General features: G+C 36.4%; 1 protein-coding gene across 4 annotated transcripts in view; it reads right to left on the minus strand.

Moving 5' to 3' along the window:
• VMP1 (vacuole membrane protein 1) overlaps positions 1-23,509 on the minus strand; it is a 137,697-nt gene that overhangs the window by 91,367 nt on the left and 22,821 nt on the right. For all 4 annotated transcript variants that reach the window (XM_032871901.1, XM_032871902.1, XM_032871903.1 and 1 more), the window contains 3 exons: positions 21,904-22,039; positions 20,523-20,613; positions 19,206-19,316 (listed from right to left, as the gene is read on the minus strand). In XM_032871901.1, the coding sequence (XP_032727792.1) occupies positions 19,206-19,316; positions 20,523-20,613; positions 21,904-22,039 (338 nt within the window). The remainder of the gene's footprint in view (positions 1-19,205; positions 19,317-20,522; positions 20,614-21,903; positions 22,040-23,509) is intronic.

The following is a 23,509-nucleotide window of genomic DNA, read 5'->3' on the forward strand; positions in this document are numbered from 1 at the left end:
TGTAAAAAATGTCTACATTTAAGGAAAAAAACAGCTTTTTAATAGCACACTACAAAGTACTATATATGTACTATAAAGTACTTGTACCTTAAAGGAAACAGGGCGCTATATACAGAAGGTTTCTATAAATATTCAATAGCAATCAAGAGGTCAGATTTTTTTTAAATGTATAATTTTAGCACATACTTCAGTGATTAAATAATCCTAAACTTTAAAGCAGAAACAGGCCTCTAAATCTTATACTAAGGCAAATATCTCATAATTAACTTTATATCTATTTTATAACAAAAAGAAAAATATTTTTTTCTATTACAATGGTTACATTAAACAAATAATTCATTAATACTATTCAGATTGTAATGCCTTGATGTTATAGCTTCTAATAAAACCTGATTTGTCCACATTGGAATGAATTGTTCCAAAGCTTTTCTACATCCCAACTGCATCTAGACAGGGCAATTCTAATACTTTCAGTATGTGAGTATCTCTCTCATTCTGATCCCCAAAGGTGAGGGAATTCAATGGTTAAAATATATACAACAAAGGGGGTGCCTGGGTGACTCTGTTGGTTAAGTGTCTGACTTCAGCTCAGGTCATGGTCTCAGGGTCCTAGGATAGAGCCCGGGTTGTGTTCCCCTGCTCAACAGGAAGTCTGCTTGTCCCTCTGCACCTCCCCCTGCTGGTGTTCTCTCAAATAAATAAAATAAAAACTTAAAAAAAAAAATACATATACACACACACACACACACAAACACACATATATATATGACACACCAAAGGGCAAAGTTATCTGTAAAATATATTCAGCCTTCTCTTTATAGCTCAATATTTGGGTGCCTTTTACCATTATTCTTGATAGGTATTGTTTCCATTAGACTTCATTTTCTAGGAGCTGGGTTTACTTGAAAGGCATAGGTTTGTTAAGGCTTTGTCCAGGAAACTGCTCCACCTAGTGTCAAAACTGTTCATATATCACATTATCTGAGACGTTAATTCTTGCCAAAGGACTCATTCTCTTTGTTGTTGTTAAACACAACAGACTTTATATATCGTAAATGGCACTTACAGTTTACAAATGATTCTTTAATCACCTGCTTGTCTTGTAACATGGTGAAAAATAATGTACGTGCATATAAGGAGCATGTCTAGGATATATTTCTCATTATCAAGTACCAAAGTTCCTGTTTATGTTACCCTGGTTGATTACAGGATTATGAATCATATTTTTCTAGTAATGGGAAGTAATTCTACAGTGGCTACTGAAACAACCCATCAGTTTTCCCAATTGTTTATAACAATCTAAACTTCACCCATAGGGGCGCCTGGGTGGCTCAGTGGGTTAAGCTGCTGCCTTCGGCTCAGGTCATGATCTCAGGGTCCTGGGATCGAGCCCCGCGTTGGGCTTTCTGCTCAGCGGGGAGCCTGCTTCCTCCTCTCTCTCTGCCTGTCTCTCTGCCTACTTGTGATCTCTGTCTGTCGAATGAATAAATAAAATCTTTAAAAAATAAAAATAAAAAATAAATTTCACCCATAAATTACTTACTTTCCAAAATGACTGCAATGTTGAAAAACGAGTATTTAATAATTGCACACATCAATGATTACAACATGAAATAAGAATTAAATCTTGCTGTCATCAGGCACATCATTTGAAAGAAATTTTCCCACTTTCCTCTTCACACAAAGTTAGTTTATTTTCCCTTGATGGTTTTCTAGACCATTCAAAGATTTGCACAACTATATTCTCTTCTAAAAACACCATGTTAAGTCTAATATTATGACCTGGAAGAGAGAAGTGGTGATTCTTTTTTTTGGCAAAAGGATGAGTAAATGCATGTGTCTTGTAAAAAAATCCTTAGAAGGTGGCTAGGTCACTAACCCTGTGAGTTAGAGCAAGGGTTAACAAACTATAGCCTGCAGAACAAATGTAGTCAGGCCACCTGTTTTTGTGAATAAAGGCTGATTAGAAAACAGTCTCATTCTTTTCCACACTATCCATGGATGCGTTCTCATTGCAATAACAGATCTGAGGAGTTGCAAAAGAGACTATATGGCCTAAGATATTTATTATCTGGCTCTTTGCAGAAAAAATGCTGACCAGTGAGCTGTCTAGCCCTAGGTCAGACCATTATTAAGGTGGAAATTTTGATTCATCCAAATAGAGATGCATCAAAGAGGTTAACAGCAGCAACATTACCTTCATTAACTTGTTTTTACTCTGGGCATTATTTCCACTAGTAAATAAGCATTCCTGGATCACTCATATTCTAAATCTTCTGAAAGGAAACCCGCTACGTGCTTGTTAAGACTAAAATAGATTTGTTAATGGATTTCTGAAAATGAATATCCAAGAGAAGAGTGCTTAGAAGGCGCAATCTGAGAAAAATCTGCCAGCTACAGAAGGCTTTTTACATCTGATCTACTTTTTAAAAAACATGAATAAAGTAAATGAATGAAGTAAGTAGCCTGCTCTACTTGTCAGGGAAAATTCATCATACAAAGGAACAAAAAATGCCTGCATTAGAAATAAAATTGGTGCTCCCTTAATTTTTTTTTTAAGGATTTTGTTTATTTATCTGAGAAAGACTGTACAAGCAGAGTAAGTAGCAGGCAGAGGGAGAGGGAGAAGCAGGCTCCCCACTGAGTGGGGAGCCCAATCTGGGGCCTGATCCCAGGACCCTGGGATCATGACCTGAGCCTAAAGCCTGACTGAGCCACCCAGGTGCCCCTACAAATGCTACTTAATTTCTAATTTGTTATTTAGTAAGGATACTTTTCTTATATGAAGAAATAACATGCCTTACTATACAGACATACCAGAGATCATAAGCATGCTCATATACACTAAATGAAAAACAAAAGCACATTTTACGTCATTCATTGTGCCGGTGTTTATCTAAATTTAAGTAAATTTAATGCAAAGAACATAGTACAGTGTTGTTTATAAACCAGAGAGTAAATGTAGTTTTATTTGCTGGGGAAATAAAGAGGCTGTAGTGATGTTCAATACAAAACTGTTATGCAAAGTAAGAAAAAGCCATATACAGATTAGGTCATTTTTCATCAATAGTCATAATAGTCAGACATTAGGGACAGCCAATAAAGGAAGTCCAATTATTCTGCCTTATTCTGCACACCCCCCAGGATTTTTCAAAGATTTTATTTTATTATTATTAACTTATTCAACATTTATTTATTGAACACCTAGTATGTACCAGATACTATTCTAGATACCAGAATACAGCAGTAAGCAGGGTAGAAAAAATTCCCGTCCTTAAAGAGCTTATATTGTATATATTTGGGTTTTTTTAGAGGGGAAGGGGCAGAGGTAGAGAAAGAGAGAATCTTAAGCAGGCTCCATGCCCAGTGTAAGGCTTGATCTCACAATCCTGAGATCATGACCTGAGCTGAAATTAAGAGTCAGATACTTAATCGACTGAGCCATCCAGGTGCCCCAAGAGCTTATAGTTTAGAAGTGAAGCTCATACTTTAGTATCTGTTATTTTATAGCATATTAGGTTTTCTTATTTCAGCTACTTGCACTTCCATACACAATCCAATCCCTCAAATTTGAAACCCTTCCTACTGTCACTGCTTTAAATCAGGTAATTACTACCTCTTACATGGACAGCTGTCTTCTAACTGGACTCATTTTCAGTTGCTTCCCCACCAAATCTGCCCTCTACACTGCTGCCAGAGTTATGCTTCTTTTTTTTTTTAAGATTTTATTTATTTATTTATTTGTCAGAAAGAGAGAGCACACAAGCAGGCAGAGAGGCAGGCAGAGGCGGAGAGAGAGGCAGGCTCCCGGCTGAGCAAGAAGCCTGATACTGGACTCGATCCCAGGACCCCGGGATCATGACCTGAGCCAAAGGCAGCGGCTTAACCCACAGAGCCACCCAGGCGTCCCCAGAGTTATGTTTCTCAAACACATGTTAAAACTTGTCTGAAAAACTCTTTACAACACATAAACTCCCTAGTCTGATGTTCAAAGCTTTTCACAATTTGGCACCAACCTATGTCTTCTCTCCATTTCCAAAAATATCCTACTTTCAAGTCTTTGCATTCACTGCCTTTCCCTCAACAAACCCATCTTCATGAACTTTTCCTACTCTTTCTCCAAGAGAATTCCTCCTTATTTTAGGGGTCCCAAACAATTTATGAATATCACTCTTACAGTACTTACCACAATATCCTGCAGCATAATTATTTATGTAATAGATATCTTCTACTCTATATATCCAGTTCCTTTTGTAATTCACATAGTATTTCAGAGTGTTTTGCACTAACTGTTCAAGCTTTCTGAAGTAAACTGAACTACTAGTGATGATTTTATGAAAGAATTTTTTTTTTGAGAATATATAAGACAACCCATTTGCTTGCAGTCTTAGTTTGAAAAAGTCTCAGAAAAATGAATGTTATCTAAATGAGTATTTCTGATTTTAGGAAGTAATTAGATGCTAATTTAAAAGAATTATAGCAAGGGTGCCAGGCTGGCTCAGTTGGGAGAAGCATGCAACTCTGGGTCTCCAGGTCATGAGTTTGAGTCCCATGTGGGGTGTAGGGATTACTTAAATAAATAAAACTTAAAATAAAATACAATAACTACAGCAGACATTACTCATATGTATATAGGCAAATGGACTATAAAATTCTTTTTTTTTTTAAGATTTATTTATTTAAGAGAGAGAGACAAAAAGTGAACACATGAGTGGGGATAAGGGGCAGAGGGAGAGAATATCCACACAGACTCCTGCTGAGCCAGAGCCAAATATGGGGCTTAATCTTAGGACCCGGGGCTTGATCTCAGAACCCATAAGATCAGGACCTGAGTTGAAAACGAGAGTCAGATGCTTAACCAACTGAGCCACCCACGTACCCTCAGACTATAAAATTCTAAAACAAAAGAGTATATGATACTGAAACAAAGTATTTAAGTATAGCATATATAGAAAAATGCATTATGCATATATCCTAATGAATTATTATAGTACAAGTATCCTTTATGCAGATCAAGAAACAGAAACAAACAATTAAGGGACATGTCCGACTGGCTGTCAAGACTGATTATAAAGCTACTGCAATGAAAACTTTTTTTCAATTGGTTTGTCAATTTCTACAAAGTTCTGACAGATACTGCACTGATTTTGTAGATTTAAACTGGGAGAAATCATGGCCTTGCAATATGTATCTTTTACTCTGTGAACATGATACACTCTTTCTTTTATCTATATGTTTCTGCTTCCAATAATATATTACAATTTATGTAGAGGCCAACCACATCTTTTATTAAATTCTTAGATTTTTGCTTTTTAAAAAAATGCTATTATAAATGGTCCTTCTAAAAAATTTCGTTCTCTAAATGTTTCCTGTAGTACACAGAAAGTACAACTGTTGTATATGTTGACCCTGATGTTGCATTCAACAATTATACTACATTACCCTATTAATTTTTCCACATTTGTGGAAGTTATCACTTCTCTCTAGTTTCTGTCAATTTTTGCTTTTTATTTTTATTTTTTAAAGTAAGCTCTATGCCCAATGGGGTCTTGAACTCACGACCCAGAGATGAAGAGTTGCATGCTTTGGGGTGCCTGGATGGTTCAGTCGTTAACTGCCTTCAGCTCAGGTCATGATCTCAGGTCCTGGGATTGAGCCCCACATCTGGCTCCCTGCTTAGCAGGAAGCCTGCTTCTCCCCCTCCCACTCCCCCTGCTTGTGTTCCCTCTCTTGCTGTCTCTCTCTCCATCAAATAAATGTGTGAAATCTTAAAAAAAAAAAAAAAAAGTTACATGCTCTACAGACTGAGCCAGAGAGGTGCCCCAAGTTTTTTTTTTTTTAATATGTTGAGTATACATTATTAAACAAATACAAATTTATAACTGTTATATGTTCTTGGTGAATTCAATCTTTTATTATTAAGAATGGATGCATTCTGGGGCACCTGGGTGACTCAGTTGGTTAGGCGTCTGCTTTCAGCTTAGGTCATGATCCCAGGGTCCTGGGATAGAGCCCCGCATCAGGATCCCTGCTCAGCAGGGAGTCTGCTTCTCCCTCTGCCCTCCCCCTGCCCCTGCTCATGCTCTAACAAATAAGTAAAATCTTACAAAAAAAGAAAAAAAGAATGGATGTATTCTAGGTGTGCCTGAATGGTACAGTCCATTAAGCATCCAACTTTTTTTTTTTTTTTTAAGAGAGAGTGACTGACCGAGGTTGGGGAGCAGGAGAGGGCAGAGGCAGAGAGAGAGCATCTCAAGCAGGCTCCATGCTCAGCATGGAGCCTGATGCAAGGCTTCATCTCACGACCCTGAGATCAAGTCTCAAACATTTAACTGAGTCATCCAGGTGCCCCAAGCATCTGATTCTTAATATCAGTTCAGGTCTTCATCTCAGGGTTGTGAGTTTGAGCCCCACGCTGTGCTCCGTACTAAGCGTGAAGCCTACTTAAAACAAAATTAAAAAAAAAAAAAAGAAAGAAAGAAAGAAAGAAAAAGAATGAATGAATGCATTCTATTACCACTTCTTGCCTCACACTCTAGTTTTATTTCAATATAGCTACGTAAGGTTCTTCTTGGTTGACATTTGAATGGGCTCATTTTTTCCCCATCCTTTTACTATTAATCTTTCTGTGTATTCATATTTTATGTATGTAGTTTGTATACAGCAAACAGTTAAATTTTTTAAAAAAGATTTTATTTATTTATTTGAGAGACAGAGAGGGAGCACAAGCAGGGGGAGCAGCAGGCAGATGGAGAGGGAGAAGCAGGCTCCCCGTAGAGCAGGGGGAGCGGCAGGCTCCTTAGCAGGGAGCCTGATGTGAAACTCAATCCCAGGATCCTGGGATCACGACCTGAGGTAAAGACAGACACTTAACCAAATGAGTCACTCAGGTGCCTCCATTAAATATTTTTTAACATTTATTTGTATAACAGGAAGGAATATTTGAGTTATATTTACATAATTATTGATATATTTGGATTTAAATCTACTAGTGGATGCTTACACCTCATCCTGCCTGTTATATGTTCATTTTTGTCCTTCCTTGCCTTCTTTTGGCTTGGTTTTTCATTCCTTCTTTTTTTTTTTTTTAAGTAGGCTCCATGCATAGCATAAGAGTCCAATGCCCGCCTTGAACTGACGATCCTGAGATCAAGATCTGAACTGAGATCAAGAGTCAGATGCTTAGCTGACTAAGCCACCCAGGTGCCCTTGGCTTGGTCTTTTAAAAATTACTGAATTTTGAGGGTGCCTGAGTGGCTTAGTCAGTTACATCCTGGACTCTTGATTTCAGCACAGGTCATGAGCTCAAGGTTGTGAGATCAAGCCCTACCCTGGGCTCCATGCTGGATGTAGAATCTGCTTAAGATTCTCTCCCTTTCCCTCTGCCCCTTCCCACTGCCCACTCGAACTCTCTCTCAAAAAAATAAACAAAATAAAAATAAATCTTAAAACTACTCAATTGTTACCTGTCCCTATTACCTTGATAGTATATATTTTTGTAGTGCTTAGCCTATACATTATAAGTCCTTGCTTATTACAATGTTATAGAAATTAATATTTTGCCTTTAATAGGGCAATGCAAATACCTTAGAAAAATCTTCAGTAATTTCAATTATTAAGTATCTGATTTATAGATGCTATATTTTAATTCTCTTTATATATTTTAATCTTTCAAGACATTATCATTACTGCTCATCTTAATTTAAATTTCTACATATGGGGGCGCCTGGGTGGCTCAGTGGGTTAAGCCTCTGCCTTCGGCTCAGGTCATGATCCCAGAGTCCTGGGATCGAGCCCCGCATCGGGCTCTCTGCTCAGCTGGGAGCCTGCTTCCTCCTCTCTCTCTGCCTGCCTTTCTGCCTACTTGTGATCTCTGTCTGTCAAATAAATAAATAAAATCTTTAAAAAAAAAAAAAATTTCTACATATGTTTACCCTTTTCTTACTTTTTATTCCTTCCTAAATTCTCTGGGCTTCAATACAGAATCACTTTCCTTTGATTCAAAGAACACCTTTTAGTATTTCCTTTAGAGAATATTTGCTAATATCTTAATTTTACAGGTCACAGGCTACTTCGAGTATAGACTCCTCCTTTGCTAGCTTTTTTCTTTTACCCTTTAAAGATACCATTCCAGGGATGCCTGGGTGATGCAGCTGGTTGGGCCTCTGACCCTCGGTTTTGGCTCAGGTTGTGATCTCCAAGTCATGAGACTGAGCCCTGAGTTGTGCTCAGTGCAGAGTCTACTTGGGATTCTCTCTCCCTCTGCCTCTCCTGCCCTTGTGCTCTCTCTCTCTCTCAAATAAAAAATAAATTTATGGGGTGCCTGGTGGGCTCAGTCAGTTAAGTGGCTGCACTTGGCTCAGGTCATGATCCTGGTGTCCTGGGATGAGGCCTGCAAGGGCTTCCCTGCTCAGTAGGGAGTCTGCTCCTCCCTCCCTTTCTGGCCCTCCCTTCCTGCTCATATTCTCACTCACTTGCTCTCTTATGAATAAATTAAAAATCTTTTTTAAAAAACTGCATCTTCGGGGCACCTGGGTGGCTCAGTCCTTGGGTGTCTGCCTTCGACTCAGGTCATGATCCCGGGGTCCTGGGATCGAGCCCCACATCAGGCTTCCTGCTCAGCGGGAGGCCTGCTACTCCCTCTCCCACACCCTCTGCTTGTGTTCCCTCTCTTGCTGAGTCTCTCTCTGTCAAATAATAAATAAAATCTTTTAAAAAAGAAAAAAAAACTGCATCTTCAAAAAAAAAAAAAGACAACATTCTACTGTTGGCTGCTGACTTCTCAACAAAATCAATGACAGCAAGAAATCAGTCTTACTGGAGTTTCTTTGCAGATACTATGCTTTTTTTCTCCATTTCTTTTTATTCTGGACATCCTTCTCTGGCCTATTTTACAGTTTACTAGCCCTGTTTTAGCTATGTCCACTGAAAGTCCAATAATAGAGTTCTTAATTTCAGTTACTATATTTTTTTCAATTCTAGAATTTCCATTCAGCTTTCACTCTCCAATTCTCTGCCAAAATATTCAAACTTGTTTTTTATTACCTTGAACACAGTGCTTTTAGATTGATATATATGTATAATAACTTCATTAAATAAATGGATCTGTTTAATGGATCCACCCCTGTGGATCTGTTCCTATTATTTGTCTTGATCAACTTATCTGTTCTCCTCAGATATCTAACTACTTTTGACTGAGTGCTGGGCTTATATATGAAAAAAATAAAGTTAAGGTGAAGACTAGGATGATTTTATTTTCCTTCAGACTTAAGCCTGAACTTTAGTCCCTATAAAGGCTAATTTATATCAAATCCATCCTTTCCTTTAAAGTATGGCCCCTTAGGGTTCCAATGCAAAGCCTTCAGGTTTATCATGGCATTTAATTGTCCAGTATCACCTCTCAAGGCTTCCTCTTTAACACTAAGGTTGGCCTTGTAATTCTTTGTTTGTTTGTTTGTTTGTTAATCTTGATGATACCTTGAAACAGATGTTTTTAAATTTTGTTAACCTTGCAAAGATTCTTTCATGAGAAAATTGATCCAAATTGCCTAACCTCTCATCACTGGACATGGAACAATAATCAGTGGTTTTCAACTATACTGACACACTATTACATTATAAATCAATTGTGGGAAATGTTGCTAATAATTTCTTAAGAATAACAGCTGAAGTGGGGTGCCTGGATGGCTCAGTGGGTTAAGCCTCTGCCTTCAGCTCAGGTCATGATCCCAGGGTCCTGGGATTCAGCCCTCACATTTGGCTCTCTGCTCAGCAGGGAGCCTGCTTTCCCAACACCCTCTCTGCCTGCCTCTCTGCCTACTTGTGATCTCTGTCAAATAAATAAATAAAATCTTTAAAAAAATAGCTAAAGTAAATAAAATGAAATAACTGCTTTTAAAATAAAATCAGAGTAAGAATAATGATAGTAGTAGCTATCATTTCTTGAGAACCTTATATATACTAGCACTGAACTGAAAAGTATACATTTCATTTAGTTCTCAAAACAAGCTTTTGCAATAGGTACTATTATTATCATTCACATTTTCACTTGAATTAACTATGGATTAAAAATTAAGAAACTTGCCAAATATCACAGTTAGTAATATCTGATCAGGCATTCAAACCTAGCTGTTTGATTCTGAATATCCTTTATCAACTTCCATTATAGGAATGAAAGATTTTAGTCCCATAACAAAATCACCTTCAATCACTAGCATATTCCTGAATAAAAAAAAAAAAAAAAAAAAGAATGGAATTACAGCATTATATCTGAAACTGGGCATGCCAAGGAAGTATGCCCTACCTGTAAATATTTATGTTACAATGGAAGTAAAGGCTAATAACTGTTAAACTAATTAATGAATATGGAAAACTATTAGGAAAACTTATTTTCCATTCACAAGCATTAACTGGTATTAAATAGTTGTAAATACAGATAAATAATAGAATATGTCTTTAAGTAGAACTTTTCTTTTTTTTTTTTTTTAAAGATTTTATTTATTTATTTGACAGACAGAGATCACAAGTAGGCAGAGAGGCAGACAGAGAGAGAGGAGGAAGCAGGTTCCCTGCCGAGCAGAGAGCCCGATGTGGGGCTCGATCTCAGGACCCTGGGATCATGACCTGAGCCGAAGGCAGCGGCTTAACCCACTGAGCCACCCAGGCGCCCCTAAGTAGAACTTTTCGAGGGTTTCATACTTATCTAGAATAGAACTTACAAATACAGTATACTACATTGATTGTACTTGCAATGCCACCTAGTGGCAGCCAAATACAGACATATTTAGGAAAAAAGTTCTACAAAAATGGTTCTTAACCTGTTATGGGTTACAGTCTTTGGTGAATCTAATATCATAGGTCCTTTTTGCCAGAAAGATGAATATTTGCAAAAACACATAACAACATGTATAGCTTCAGGGCATTAACAGACCTCCCGAAGTCCTTCTGTCCACTATTACAATTAATGGAACAAACCAACTAACCTAAAGGCCCAACTAACTTCCCTTGACCCGTGAGAAAAAAAATTCATTCACTTTCCTTTTCTTTACTCTCTGGTTAGTAATCAGAAATCCTGCATAAACAGTATCTAACTTTTCCTTTGTGGCTAGATATCTGTTCTCTGAAAACTAGTAGATTTCCACTGTTTTCAAATCAAACTTAAAAAAAAATTTTTTTTTAAAGATTTTATTTATTTATTTGACAGAGATCACAGGTAGGCAGAGAGGCAGGCAGAGAGAGAGGAAGGGAAGCAGGCTGCCTGCTGAGCAGAGAGCCTAATGCTGGGCTTGATCCCAGGACCCTGGGATCACGACCTGAGCTGAAGGCAGAGGCTTTAACCCACTGAGACACCCAGGCGCCCCAAACTTAACAAAATCTGACGGTAGTCCAAACTAGTCATTTTTCTCTATTGATTTTCATAAAATTTAATGTGGGTCACACAACTACATTTACTTCTGATGTCTAAAGAAATAATAAGAACCTTCAGGACATCTGAATTAACTTATAACTTCAATTATACCTAAAATATAAATGAAATTATTGATTAACAAACTTAAAAACCAAGACAACTTTTCCATTTTATTTATTTATTTTAGGTAGGCCCTGCACCCAGTGTGGGGCTCAAACTCACAACCCTGAGATAAAGAGCCATATGCTCTACCAACTGAGCCAACTAGATGCCCCAAGACAATCTTTCCATTTTATTTATTTATTTATTTATTTTATTATTATTATTTTTTAAGATTTTATTTATTTATTTGACAGACAGAGATCACAAGTAGGCAGAGAGGCAGGCAGAGAGAAAGGGAGGGAAGAAGCAGGCTCTCCGCCAAGTGGAGAGCCTAATGCGGGCCTCGATCCCAGGACCCTGGGATCACAACATGAACCGAAGGCAGAGGCTTTAACCCACTGAGCCACCCAGGCGCCCCGACAATCTTTTCATCTTAAAGGCAGATATACAGGTAACTAATATTATAGGAAATATAGTAACAGTTTGAGATCACCATTTAATTGTAAAATGAGTTATAATTAGCTAAATGAAACATTTAAAAGAGGTAACTTCCATACTGAGAAGAACATAATTGGGAAATTTTGCCTATTTAAAATATAGGAAAGATTTCCCTATTCTGTTTTTAAGCCATGATTTCTAGTAAAGAGTACTATGATGAAGAATGAATTAAATCTTTTCTACTTGCTACGTTTCATTTCTTTTTCACCTATTTTACTACAAATTATTATCAAAAGGATAGTTAAATTTCTGACCAGACTACTCTTCTAACATGGTCACTTGTTTCCTTGACTGAGGAGTTATATATGTATATAGAAAATGTGACAGTTTCATTAGCACAAAAACAGAAAACATGAAAATGTTAATATCACATCCCTATGTGAGAATAAAGGCTCATAAATGAAAGAAGGTGTAATTAGGACTTTCTTTCTTTTTTTTTAAATATTTTATTTATTTATTTGACAGACTGAGACCACAAGTAGTCAGAGAAGCAGGCAGAGAGAGTGGAAGGGAAGCAGGCTCCCTGTCGAGCAGAGAGCCCAATGCAGAGCTCGATCCCAGGACACTGGGATCATGACCTGAGCCAAAGGCAGAGGCCTTAACCCCCTGAGCCACCCAGGCGCCCCGTAATTAGAACTTTCAAAACACAATCACGTTTCACAGATAAAAGGCAAGAGGAGTATATAAGGATGAACTCTTGATCATCTACCACCAAGAAAGTGTTAAGTTTTAAAAATAAAAAATTATTTAGAATAGCTTCTTAAGGAGAAGGCTCCATAGCTCAGGGGTTAGAGCACTGGTCTCATAGAATAGCTTCTTAAATAACACAGGTAAAATTTTTAGACCTTTACTTGATTCTGCTTTTGCTTTTGGTTTCCTTGCTATTTTGATCTGTTCTATATTTGCCAAAGTTTACAAGTGGATAGTCTATACTTATTGAATAATTTTTTTCCTCTACAACTGATACCCTATTGGTTATTAACTACCTTCCTCTTGGGAGGACTACATAAGATAATTCATATAAAGTGCTAAGCACACAGCCTGGCACATAGTAAACATTTAGTCATTGTTAGTCTATCATTCAGGATAAGCTGTAACAACAACCCACCCAAAAATCTCAGGAGCTTAAGATAAAAAAGTTTATTTCTCCCTTCCTATACATACTCATCACAGAATGGTAAAGGGAATCTGTTCATTACAGAGTCTTGGGCTCCATCTTCATACAATGGATAGGTGAAAGAGTGTGACAAACCTTGCAGTTTCTGCCACGAACCAATAGCTATCACTTATGCCCAAATTTCATTGGTCAAAGCAAATCTGTGGCTGGAGTTAAATATGATGCCGGGAATGCAAAATCTCCCCAAAGGTATTTATACCATAAAAATAAATATTAAGGATTAAAAAAGAATAGAATCGACTTTAGTTAGTATTACTATGACAAGTACAATGATAATGTTTGCTACGGTATTAACAGTAGTAGTAACAGTGGTGTTAACTTCTTCCAATCTGACCTCCATCCCAACCAGGCAATTGAAAAATAAAGACCAGTGATATATTTTCCTTTTGCTCAACTTCCCTGAAAATTATTTTTTGTAGTTGCTCATTTTTCTTCATATGCCCTATTATACTTCAGGAATCCTGGAAAGAAAGCCTATGTCTAAATGAAAAGGTCTAAAAACTAAAATAATCTGATCGGATGGAAATGTCACATACTGAGTCTACTTCTTTTTAACAAAGACTTTACATACTGAATCTGTTTGCTATATTGGTCTGTTTGTTTCTTTGTTTATTAAAGAGAGAGAGAGAGAATGTGAGCACAAGAACGTGCACAAGCAGGGGAGTGGCAGAGGGAGACAGAGAAGCAAGCTTCCCAAAGAGCAGGGAGCCTGATGTGGGGCTCAATCCCAGGACTCTGGAATCATAACCTGAGCTGAAGGCAGATGTTTAACCCACTGAGCCACCCAGGCGCCCTTAAAAAAGTACTGACAACACTGATGCCTGACAAAACTTTGAGCAAACTAGGAAGAGAAGTGAGCTTTATCAACTCAATAAAGTACACTTGCAAAAACCCTACAGCTAACATGATACTTAATGGTGAGAAACTAGAGGCTTTCCTACTAAGATTAGGAACAAGGCATGATGTTCCCCCACCATTTCTATTCACTACCACACTGGAAGACCTAAGTAATACAGTAAGAAAAGAAAATGAAAAGGTATACAGATTAAGATGAAAGAAATAAAACTTATTTGCAGATGAGATGATTATCAATGTAGAAAATCCTAAAGAATAAACAAAAAAGTTCTGAAACATTGTTATAGCAAAGTTGCAGTATACAAAGTTAATATACAAGTCAACTGCTTACTTACATACCAATAATTAACATACACAACCCATGAATTATGCCCCTAGGTAATTAGCCAAATGAGTTGAAAACTCATATACACACAAAAACTTAGTGCATGATTGTTCATAGCAGCTTGGTTCATAATTGCTATAATATGGAAATAACTGTGATGTCCTTCAATAATTGAATGAATAAACAAACTCTGGGGTACATCCAGAAAATGGAATATTATTCAGCATTAAAAAAGAAATGAGGCAGCAAGCCATAAAAAAAGACATGAAGGAATTTCTTTCTTCCTTCCTTCCTTCCTTCCTTCCTTTCTTTCTTTCTTTCTTTCCTTCTTTCTTTCTTTCTTTCTTTTTCTTTCTTTTTTTAAAGATTTTTTATTTATTTGAGAGAGAGAGCGAGTGCAGTGGGGAGGGACAGAGGAAGAAGCAGGCTTCCCGCTGAGCAGGGAGGAATTTTAAATTCATACTGTTAAGTGAAAGAAGCCAGGCAGAAAAAGACAGATGTATAAATCCAACTATATGACATTTTGAAAAAGCCAAAACTTACAGAGACAATTAAAGGATTGGTGATTACTAAGGGTTTGTGGGCAGAAGAGAGGTGGAAGGTAGGAATAAATAGGTGGAACACAGGCAATTTTTAGGGCAGTGAAACTATTCCATATAATACTATAATGGAGGATATATCACATTATGTATTTTTCAAACCCACAGAACTGTAAAACAAAAAATGAATTCCATTGTAAGCAATTGGCTTTAGTTAATAATATATCAATACTGGCTCAACTGTAACAAATGTATTGTACCAAAGTAAGATATTATTAATAGTGAAATCATTATCAGGTTGTATATCTATAACTAATATATTTCATGTCAATCATACCTCATTTAAAAAAACAAAACAGGGGCACCTGGGTGGCTCAGTGGGTTAAAGCCTCTGCCTTCAGCTCAGATCATGATCCCAGGGTCCTGGGATCAAACCCAGAGTCAGACTCTCTGCTCAGCAGGGAGCCTGCTTCCCCCAACCTTCCTGCCTGCCTCTCTGCCAATTTGTGATCTGTCTGTCAAATAAATAAATAAAATCTTTAATTAAAAAAAAAAAAACCACACAGGGGAAGCTGTGTGGGTATAGAACGATACATGGAAACTTTACCCTTTCTGCAGCCCTAAAACTGGTCCAAAAAATAAAGAATGCAAGCAAAGCAAGCAAGCCAGCCAGCCAGCCAGAAGTAAGGAAAGGAAGGAAGGGAAGGCAGGCAGGAGGGAAGGAAGGGTGGGTGGGGAGGAAGGAAGGAAGGGAGGAAGGAAGGAAGGAAGGCAGGCAGGTGAGGGAGGGGAGGGAGGCTGGGTTCATGGGTTGCTCTGTTGGTTAAGCAACTGACTCTTGGTTTTGGCTCAGGTCATGATCCCAGTCAGGGTCCTGAGATCGAGCCCTAGGTATGGAGCCTCCTTAAGATTCTCTCTCTCTCTCCATCCTTCTCCCTCTGCCTTGCTTGTGGGCATGCTCTCATTCCCTTGCTCTAAAAAGGTGGGGGAGGAAGGAAGGAAGGAACAATGAGCGAAGGAAGGGAGGAAGGAAGGGAGAAAGGTAAGTATGTAGGTGAATTCTCAGTCTTTTGCAAATCCCCCTTCTTTCTGTCCAATCACTGGCACCGGCAACCCATGTGGGTCAGGTGAAGAGCTCATCTACGTTGCAATATAATTACTCTTTTTAGATACTTATAATTTCTCTTTTTAGATACTTATAATACATACTGAATACACAAGTGAACACAAAACTATTCAGTTAATAGTATCAACATCTAACCAACAGTTATCTCTGGCTCCTTCCCAGGTAACCAAATCACAACATCTTTGTACTAATCACATTTCTCTAAGATTTGTCCTGTTCCATCTCAATGCTACTAACCACTCTTCTGAAATATTAAAAATTTATGCCATCTTTTGGTGTCATTCTGCTTGCCTTCTCTCTGCAAGTTCTTTTTTGTAATCTCCCCTCCTCTACATACTTCCTGCTACCTCCACAGAAGCCTCGTCTCTCAGAAGGATTATCATAATTGCCCATCTTCTTTCTCTCCCACTTGCAATCTATCTCCCACACTACAGCCAGTATCATGTATGGGATCTTGTTATTTTACTTGTATTTAATTTTAGCACATTTAAATAATTCTAAGGGTGCCTGGGTGGCTCAGTTGGTTAACTGTTTGCCTTCAGCTCCAGTCACGATCCCAGGGTCCTGGAATAGAGCCCTGCATGGAGAATCTTTGTTCAGTGGGGAGCCTGCTTCTCCCTCTCCTCCCTGCTTGTGCTCTCTGTCACTATCTCTGTCTCTCTCAAATAAATAAATAAAATCTTTAAAAATTTTTAAAAAATAAAATAAAATCTAAATAATTAAAATAAAATATAATAAAAATAATATAAGTATTTATTATGAATTTTATAGATATTATATATAATATTATTGGTTAATATTATATTAATAATTTTATAAATATATAAAAATAAAAATAAAATAAAATAATATAATAAAAAATTTACTTAATGCTAAAACATGACCTGATCCACTCTGGACCCCAGTTTATTATTAGCAGTGATAATGGCACAAAACCATTACTTATTTATTTAGATTTATTTATTTATTTAAAAGAGAGAGAGTGTAAGGGGGAGGGGGCAGAGGGAGAGGGACAGAGAAATTTTAGCAGGCTCCATGCCCAGCGTGGAGCCAGAGGGGGGGCTCAATCTCACGACTCTGAGATCATGACCTGAGTTGAAAGCAAGAGTTGGGCACTTAACTGGCTGCACTACCCAGGTGCCCTGCCACAAAACTTTTATATGGCTCTTAAGTACAATGTAATACAATTTCAGATGTTCCTTAACTAATTCTTCATGGTTGCTAAACTAGTGCAACATATACAGTACTGACTTTAATGAGAGTATAATACATTCCTTCAAATAGCTCTTGAAGAATTCCTTCTACACTTGTGAAACGCCTAACCAAACCCCATTAAATCTGCCCTCTGATCCCCCAGCAGAACTAATTAATTTATGAAAGCAAAGACTTGACTTTTCACTCAAATGAATTTTATAATAAATGATTATTTGTATCTTTCTAAATTCTTTACTGGATACATGGATCAATGAAGATATTTTATAAATGTCATTTTATAAAGGTTTCTCACGGATATGGAAAGAAACAGGAAACATAAAACTTCCTTGTTTCAAATTTCTTTAACTTATTGTGGAATTTCTAAGTTTCATTAGAATCCCTCTTAAAATTTGGCAGAATCTGCAACCTGTGTTGCTTTTTAGATAGTTCTAAATTAATCAAATGCTACAAATGAATTCCTTAATCTGGTTTTCCCAAGGAATCTCAGAGAAAAGGTCTAGAAAAGAACAAAAGGTAACCTATAACGGTAATTCTTTTCCCTTCTCCCTCAACCTCTAATAGAACATTATACTTCTAAAACTGTAGTTATTAAAGACATACTATTGTGGATTAGTTCTAAGATTTATGTCCCTACGTGTAATAAAATCAGCAACAAATCATGAATAGAATTCTAAAATTTGAGATTTTAAAGTCTTTTAGACTTGAAGAAGTTATGAATTACACATTAATCCTCAAGTTATTCTTCAGGCCACTAATTTAGCAGGCTTCTGAACAATCACTCCTTAACACTTATTTCCCTGCTTCAGAAATGAATTCACTGAAGCATAAAGATTGGAAGTGTTTGCTGTGTTGAACTTTATTTTGGCAATCAATACAACTGTGACAATTTTCACCTGTCTTTCCCCAATGAAGATCAAGCTACTTCAAGTATGAAGTTGCTTTCAATTCCTCAGGAACAGGAATACAGTGAAATAAGAGAGGCATCCAGGGCACAAAATTTAATGAAACGCTCTCTCATCAAGTCCATATTTACATGACCCTGGAAGCGCCATTTAAATTCAGTGCCCTAGATGTCTTGCTAGTCATCCCTGGTCCTAGCCCTGCTATAATTTCCATGCATTTGGAAAACCTTTTTTTTTTTTTTAAGATTATTTATTTATTTATTTGACAGACAGAGACCACAAGTAGGCAGAGAGGCAGGTGGAGACAGAGAGAGGGGGAAGCAGGCTCCTCGTTGAGCAGAGAGCCCAATGCGGGGCTCGATCCCAGGACCCTGGGATCACGACCCAAGCTGAAGGCAGAGACCCCAACCCACTGAGCCACCCAGGTGCCCCGAAAACCTATCTTTTATCTTTCTAATTTCTTAAGTAAAATAGTATTTTTTAGGAGGAGTACATTTTATATTTTGATTTTAAAGGATTTAAGAAAGCTTTTAATTCTACACACATTAATACTTCATTAATCACATTCAGTGAGAATGCCAAAATGACTATCCAGGTGTGTATACATGATATTTGAGGACATGAGGGAAGACACCATTTCTCATTTGCTGATTAACAGAGAAAGTAAACTGTTCAAATTAATTCTAAGTCTTACATGGCTTGTAAGCCATTACATGGCTTACATGGATAATTTCATATATTTAAAGAACTTCAACTATTAAAATGACAATTGCATAAGCAAAAGAACCATTATTCGATAATCCAGAAAGATAAAAAACATTTCCTGGCTGAATTAATTTAAGTAAACAATCTCATCTGCTCAAGGGTTTTTCCCTCTTCTCTTTTTAAATCCTCAATCAAAAAGGAAAAACAAAACAGAATTGTAAATCAAACTTACTGATCTGAGGATGAGAATGCTTTTAAGATGCAAAGGTAAGTAAATAAAAATCTTAGAATTTTAACTTCTGAAGTAAAAGCACCAATTAAAACATCTCTTTCAATCTTCCTTATAATTCTTACCAGATAAAGGAGGAAGGTGTGCAGCCCTGTTCCAAGCCCAACAGAAGACAAAATTCCTAAGCCTATCCAGTAGGCATACAAAAGAAATTGTTTCTCTATACGTTGCACATACTGAAAAACAAAAAGAATAGAGTGAAAAAAAAAAAAAACCCACAACAGTTTTGTTAAACAAAAATGTGTTATTACCTACAATCAAAATAAAACAAACCAACTAAAGTAAGTTTCTAGTAGGAAGAAAGCATTAAGGGTAAAAACACCTTAAAAGAGACCTAATTCTTCTTACATAAAAAATTCATCTAATTGTAATAAAGCTTTTGGTTTAGGCCTTTAAAATCCTACTATTGCAAATGACATTTACAGGAAAAATGCAAATTACTAATAACTATGAGAATTAAAAGTTTTAAAGATAACTGAAAGTTAACAAAGACTTTGTTTAAGAAAGCATTGTAATAAACAGCGGTGAGAGTGGGCAGTTATTTATATATTTGTGAATGGAACATATTCTTGTTTATCCAAGTAAAAAATGGAATAAAATTACTTTTGTATATTTAAGATTAAGATGTTTTTTAAACAAGAGCAAGCTGAATGAAGTCCACTGAACTATTATTGGAGGAATTCCAGACACTACAGTCTAGATTCTCATACTGGCAAATAAATTAATCTAACCAGTTCCTTATAAACTCTAAATGACACACACAGATTTCTTCAAAATATTTGAAAGAAATGCATTTAAAACTATAAAAACTTCTCTACGATTAGAGGTTAAATGCTTCAAAAAATAAAGTAATACCACTCTTAGAACCACTTTGTATTAGAATACATTAATGTTTTACTATTTTAACAAAAGTTATTAACATAATGTCCTATTTTCTTTCAGTTGTATTGTACTTACGGACTACAGACAAATGAATGTCTCCCTTTTTATACATATAAAACCTAACCTTCAATCGAGGATGACCATATCTGGACAGATCACAGGAGGGTGTTATAGAAAATATGAAGACTTTGCTGCTGACTAAAGGATTCATGCTATTCTGACTAAACACCATCAGGAAAGTTACTTTTGAATCCGTGAAAGTAAAAATGATCTATGCCAAATATAAAGGCTCAGCAGCCATCAACTGCGACAAGAATATTTTTAATATTTGCTCTTAAAAGAAAGACAGTAACATATCAGTTCTGAGATAAATTTAAAAAACAAAACCAAGTCTAAAAATGTGGAGGGCAGAAATTTTGTCAAACCCACAATAGTTCCATTTTGAAACTGTTTGGGAGGTACAAAAGGTACAAGAACAGAAAAGCTGCTGAACCTCTTACCTGTTGATGTGCTCCTTCAACATAATACGTAGCTATAAGTACAGCAAGCAGCAGTAAAAAAGACACCACAATGCTTTGACGATGCCATAATCTTAAAAACAATTTAAAAACAAAAACAAATGAAATATCTCACAGGACTTATCACTCCCAAAACAAGTTCTTGCTGAAGCACTTAGGTTATTTAGCATAGCTATAGAATCAGGTTTTTTTGGGCTGAACTCTTCAGTCCTTAAACACAATGGTCTCTTGGGATACAAAAGGAGGTTAAGAGAAGATAAATGGGTACAGAACAACCAATTTCTTAATCATAAACCCTACTTTCCTTTCCTTTACCCAAAAAAGACTGATCTTGTTTATATCCCAACTTCTCACCGGGAGAGGCATCATAATATAATGAGAAAAGCACTGGCCTTCAAGTTAGAGGACCTGGGTCAAAGTCCCTAAGTATTGCACTTTGAGAGAGACACTTAACCAATCTGATTCTATTTCTTGTTTTTAAAATCATAATACAGTTGACCACAACACGGGTCAGAATTGCACAGGAGTATATGTGGATTATTTTTTTAAAGTATAGTACTATAAATATATTTTCTCTTATGATTTTCTTAATAACATTTTCTTCTCCCTAGCTTACTATAAGAATACAGTATAATAATACATACACAAAGCTTCTGGTCAAAAGTAGGCTATTAGTAGTTATGCTTTTGAGGAGTCAAAAGTTGTATTTTCAACTATGTGGGGGTTGGCACCCCCAATCCCCATGTTGTTCAAGGGTCAACTGTAATCATGTATTTGTTTTACTAGTTTCAGAGTTGCTTTAAGGATCAAATGAACTGAAAAATGTTACAAAATGTTTTATAAACTCTAAGTACAATAAAAACGTAGGACATTATTAAAGATAATAACTTAGAAAGGCAGGCCCAAAATGATAAGGCATGCAAAAGTTCAAGTTGGTCTTTATGATATCTGAAACAGGGCTCATAAGTACTAATCTTAAAGATACAACACATTTCCTTGACAGAGTACTTCTCCATTGGCTCAAATTATCAGTAAAAGTGCCACGTATCCTGAACCCTGGCCTACTAAATAATCAGTGTATCTCTCGCACACAGGCCCAACTTCTCTCTCATTTCCTATGTTCTCCTTTGCATAAAAGATTCAATGTAAGACAGGGGCCAACTGTAATAATCCAGTGAGCAAATAGCAATATGTTCCCCTAATCTATTTTTCTTCAAACTATAGAAAGGAAAATAAATATGTTCCTAAAACATTCTAAATTTAATTCATTTTGAAAAAGCAGTTGGTAGAGAATAGGAGAATGTTAAAGATTTCTAAAATTAGTAAATAAGGTTTACATAAAAGGTAATAAAAGACTCTTTACTTTGAGGTCCATTCCTTCAAGATTACTAGGATTTCCAGAGAAAAATACTGCAAGGTAATGAGTGGCTGTCTCCATAGGACAATATTCTGCCTTTCTTGCCGATCCCTCCTCTTCTTTTCATTCACTGAAGAGGGGTCTGAAAAACAGCGCAGAAATCTAAACAGAATGTTCACTTTTTCCAATCACTTTCAAAATTTATCTACTTTCCATACCACATTTGAAGGACTGCATATTAACCTCAAAAAACAAGCAATGTGTTCACACGATAAGTCCTAGACAGACTAAGTGCTTCTACTCTACTCTTGAGAACTATTTTTGCAATCATTTCATTCTCAAGACACAAGTTTTCTTTCTTGTATGCTATTGGGATACTAAGTTAGCCCATCTTCTATGAAGGGCAATTAGTATCATATTACAGAACAAAGTGGTTTAGAGTTCAAAACAGGAAGGCAAACTACTTAGTTCCAAATCCTGGCTACAAGTCATGTGACCCTGCGCAAATTAGTTAACCTTTCTATGTCTCAGTTTTCCCCCTTCTAAAATGAAGATGAAAATAGTACTTACTTTTCTAGGGTCACTGCAAAGATTAAATGAGCTAATGTATGTAAAGCTCTCAGAAGAGTCTGACACTTAGTAAGTGTCTAAGTGTACAATTAAGGTCATTATCAAAATTACAAACTCATATACCCTATAACCCAGTAATTGCATTTCTAAGAATGATTAGGTATGAGGTGAAATGTCTCTTGTACAAGTTTATTAAACGCAATGTTACTTGTCTAAGCAAAGCTTATGAACAACTTAAATGTTAACAGCATAAGTCAGAGGAGTGATTAAAGTATGGTATACTCATACAATGGGATATTAAGCAGCCATAATGAAGAAGTTCTTCATGTGCAATTATAGCACAATCTCTAGGAAATATTAAGCCAAAAAAAAAAAAAAAAGCCCACAGTACAGGAGAGTAAATGTGTCATACTAACATTAATTTGAAATTCCAAGGGGTGGGCAGCAGGGGAAGAATATATAAAAGTATATGCTTTTTGAAAGAAAGGACAGAAAAAAAGAACATGCAAAAGCTCCTAATATGAAAGAGACTATATGATATATGCATGCCTATCTCTGAATCCTGAAACTCTTGGTGAAATGATATAAAATTTATCAATGATCAGAGTAACCAAAAGTCAGATAAATGCTGCAAAATGTCTTCTGCAAGGCAATGTAGTGATCAAGACAAAGAGAAACTACTATTTCAGAGAGCCTGTACTTCTTCCAATATAAGAGAATTTTTATGATATATTAGCACCATGCCAAAGTATTATGTGCAATATGTTTGAGATGCCAAACAATTTAGAAGTCAAAAAGAAAACCATTACAATTAAGAGAAGTGAAAAATCTTTCATTGCCCTTTAATCACATTATGGAAAGTTCCTACTTGAACCATCTATGTAAATAAAAGCGATAATTTTCAGGGTTTTCTGGGCTTTTTTTTTCCTTTTGGTAAATGTATGAATGAGAGTCAAATACACTGAAATTTACCACAAACTCCAAATTTGGTGAAAATATAAATTTGTCACAAATGAAAAATTTAAAATAAACCCACAATGAT

Source organism: Lontra canadensis, unplaced genomic scaffold (genome assembly GCF_010015895.1).
Source record: "Lontra canadensis isolate GAN:19392208 unplaced genomic scaffold, GSC_riverotter_1.0 scaffold43, whole genome shotgun sequence".
Lineage (NCBI taxonomy): Eukaryota > Metazoa > Chordata > Mammalia > Carnivora > Mustelidae > Lontra > Lontra canadensis.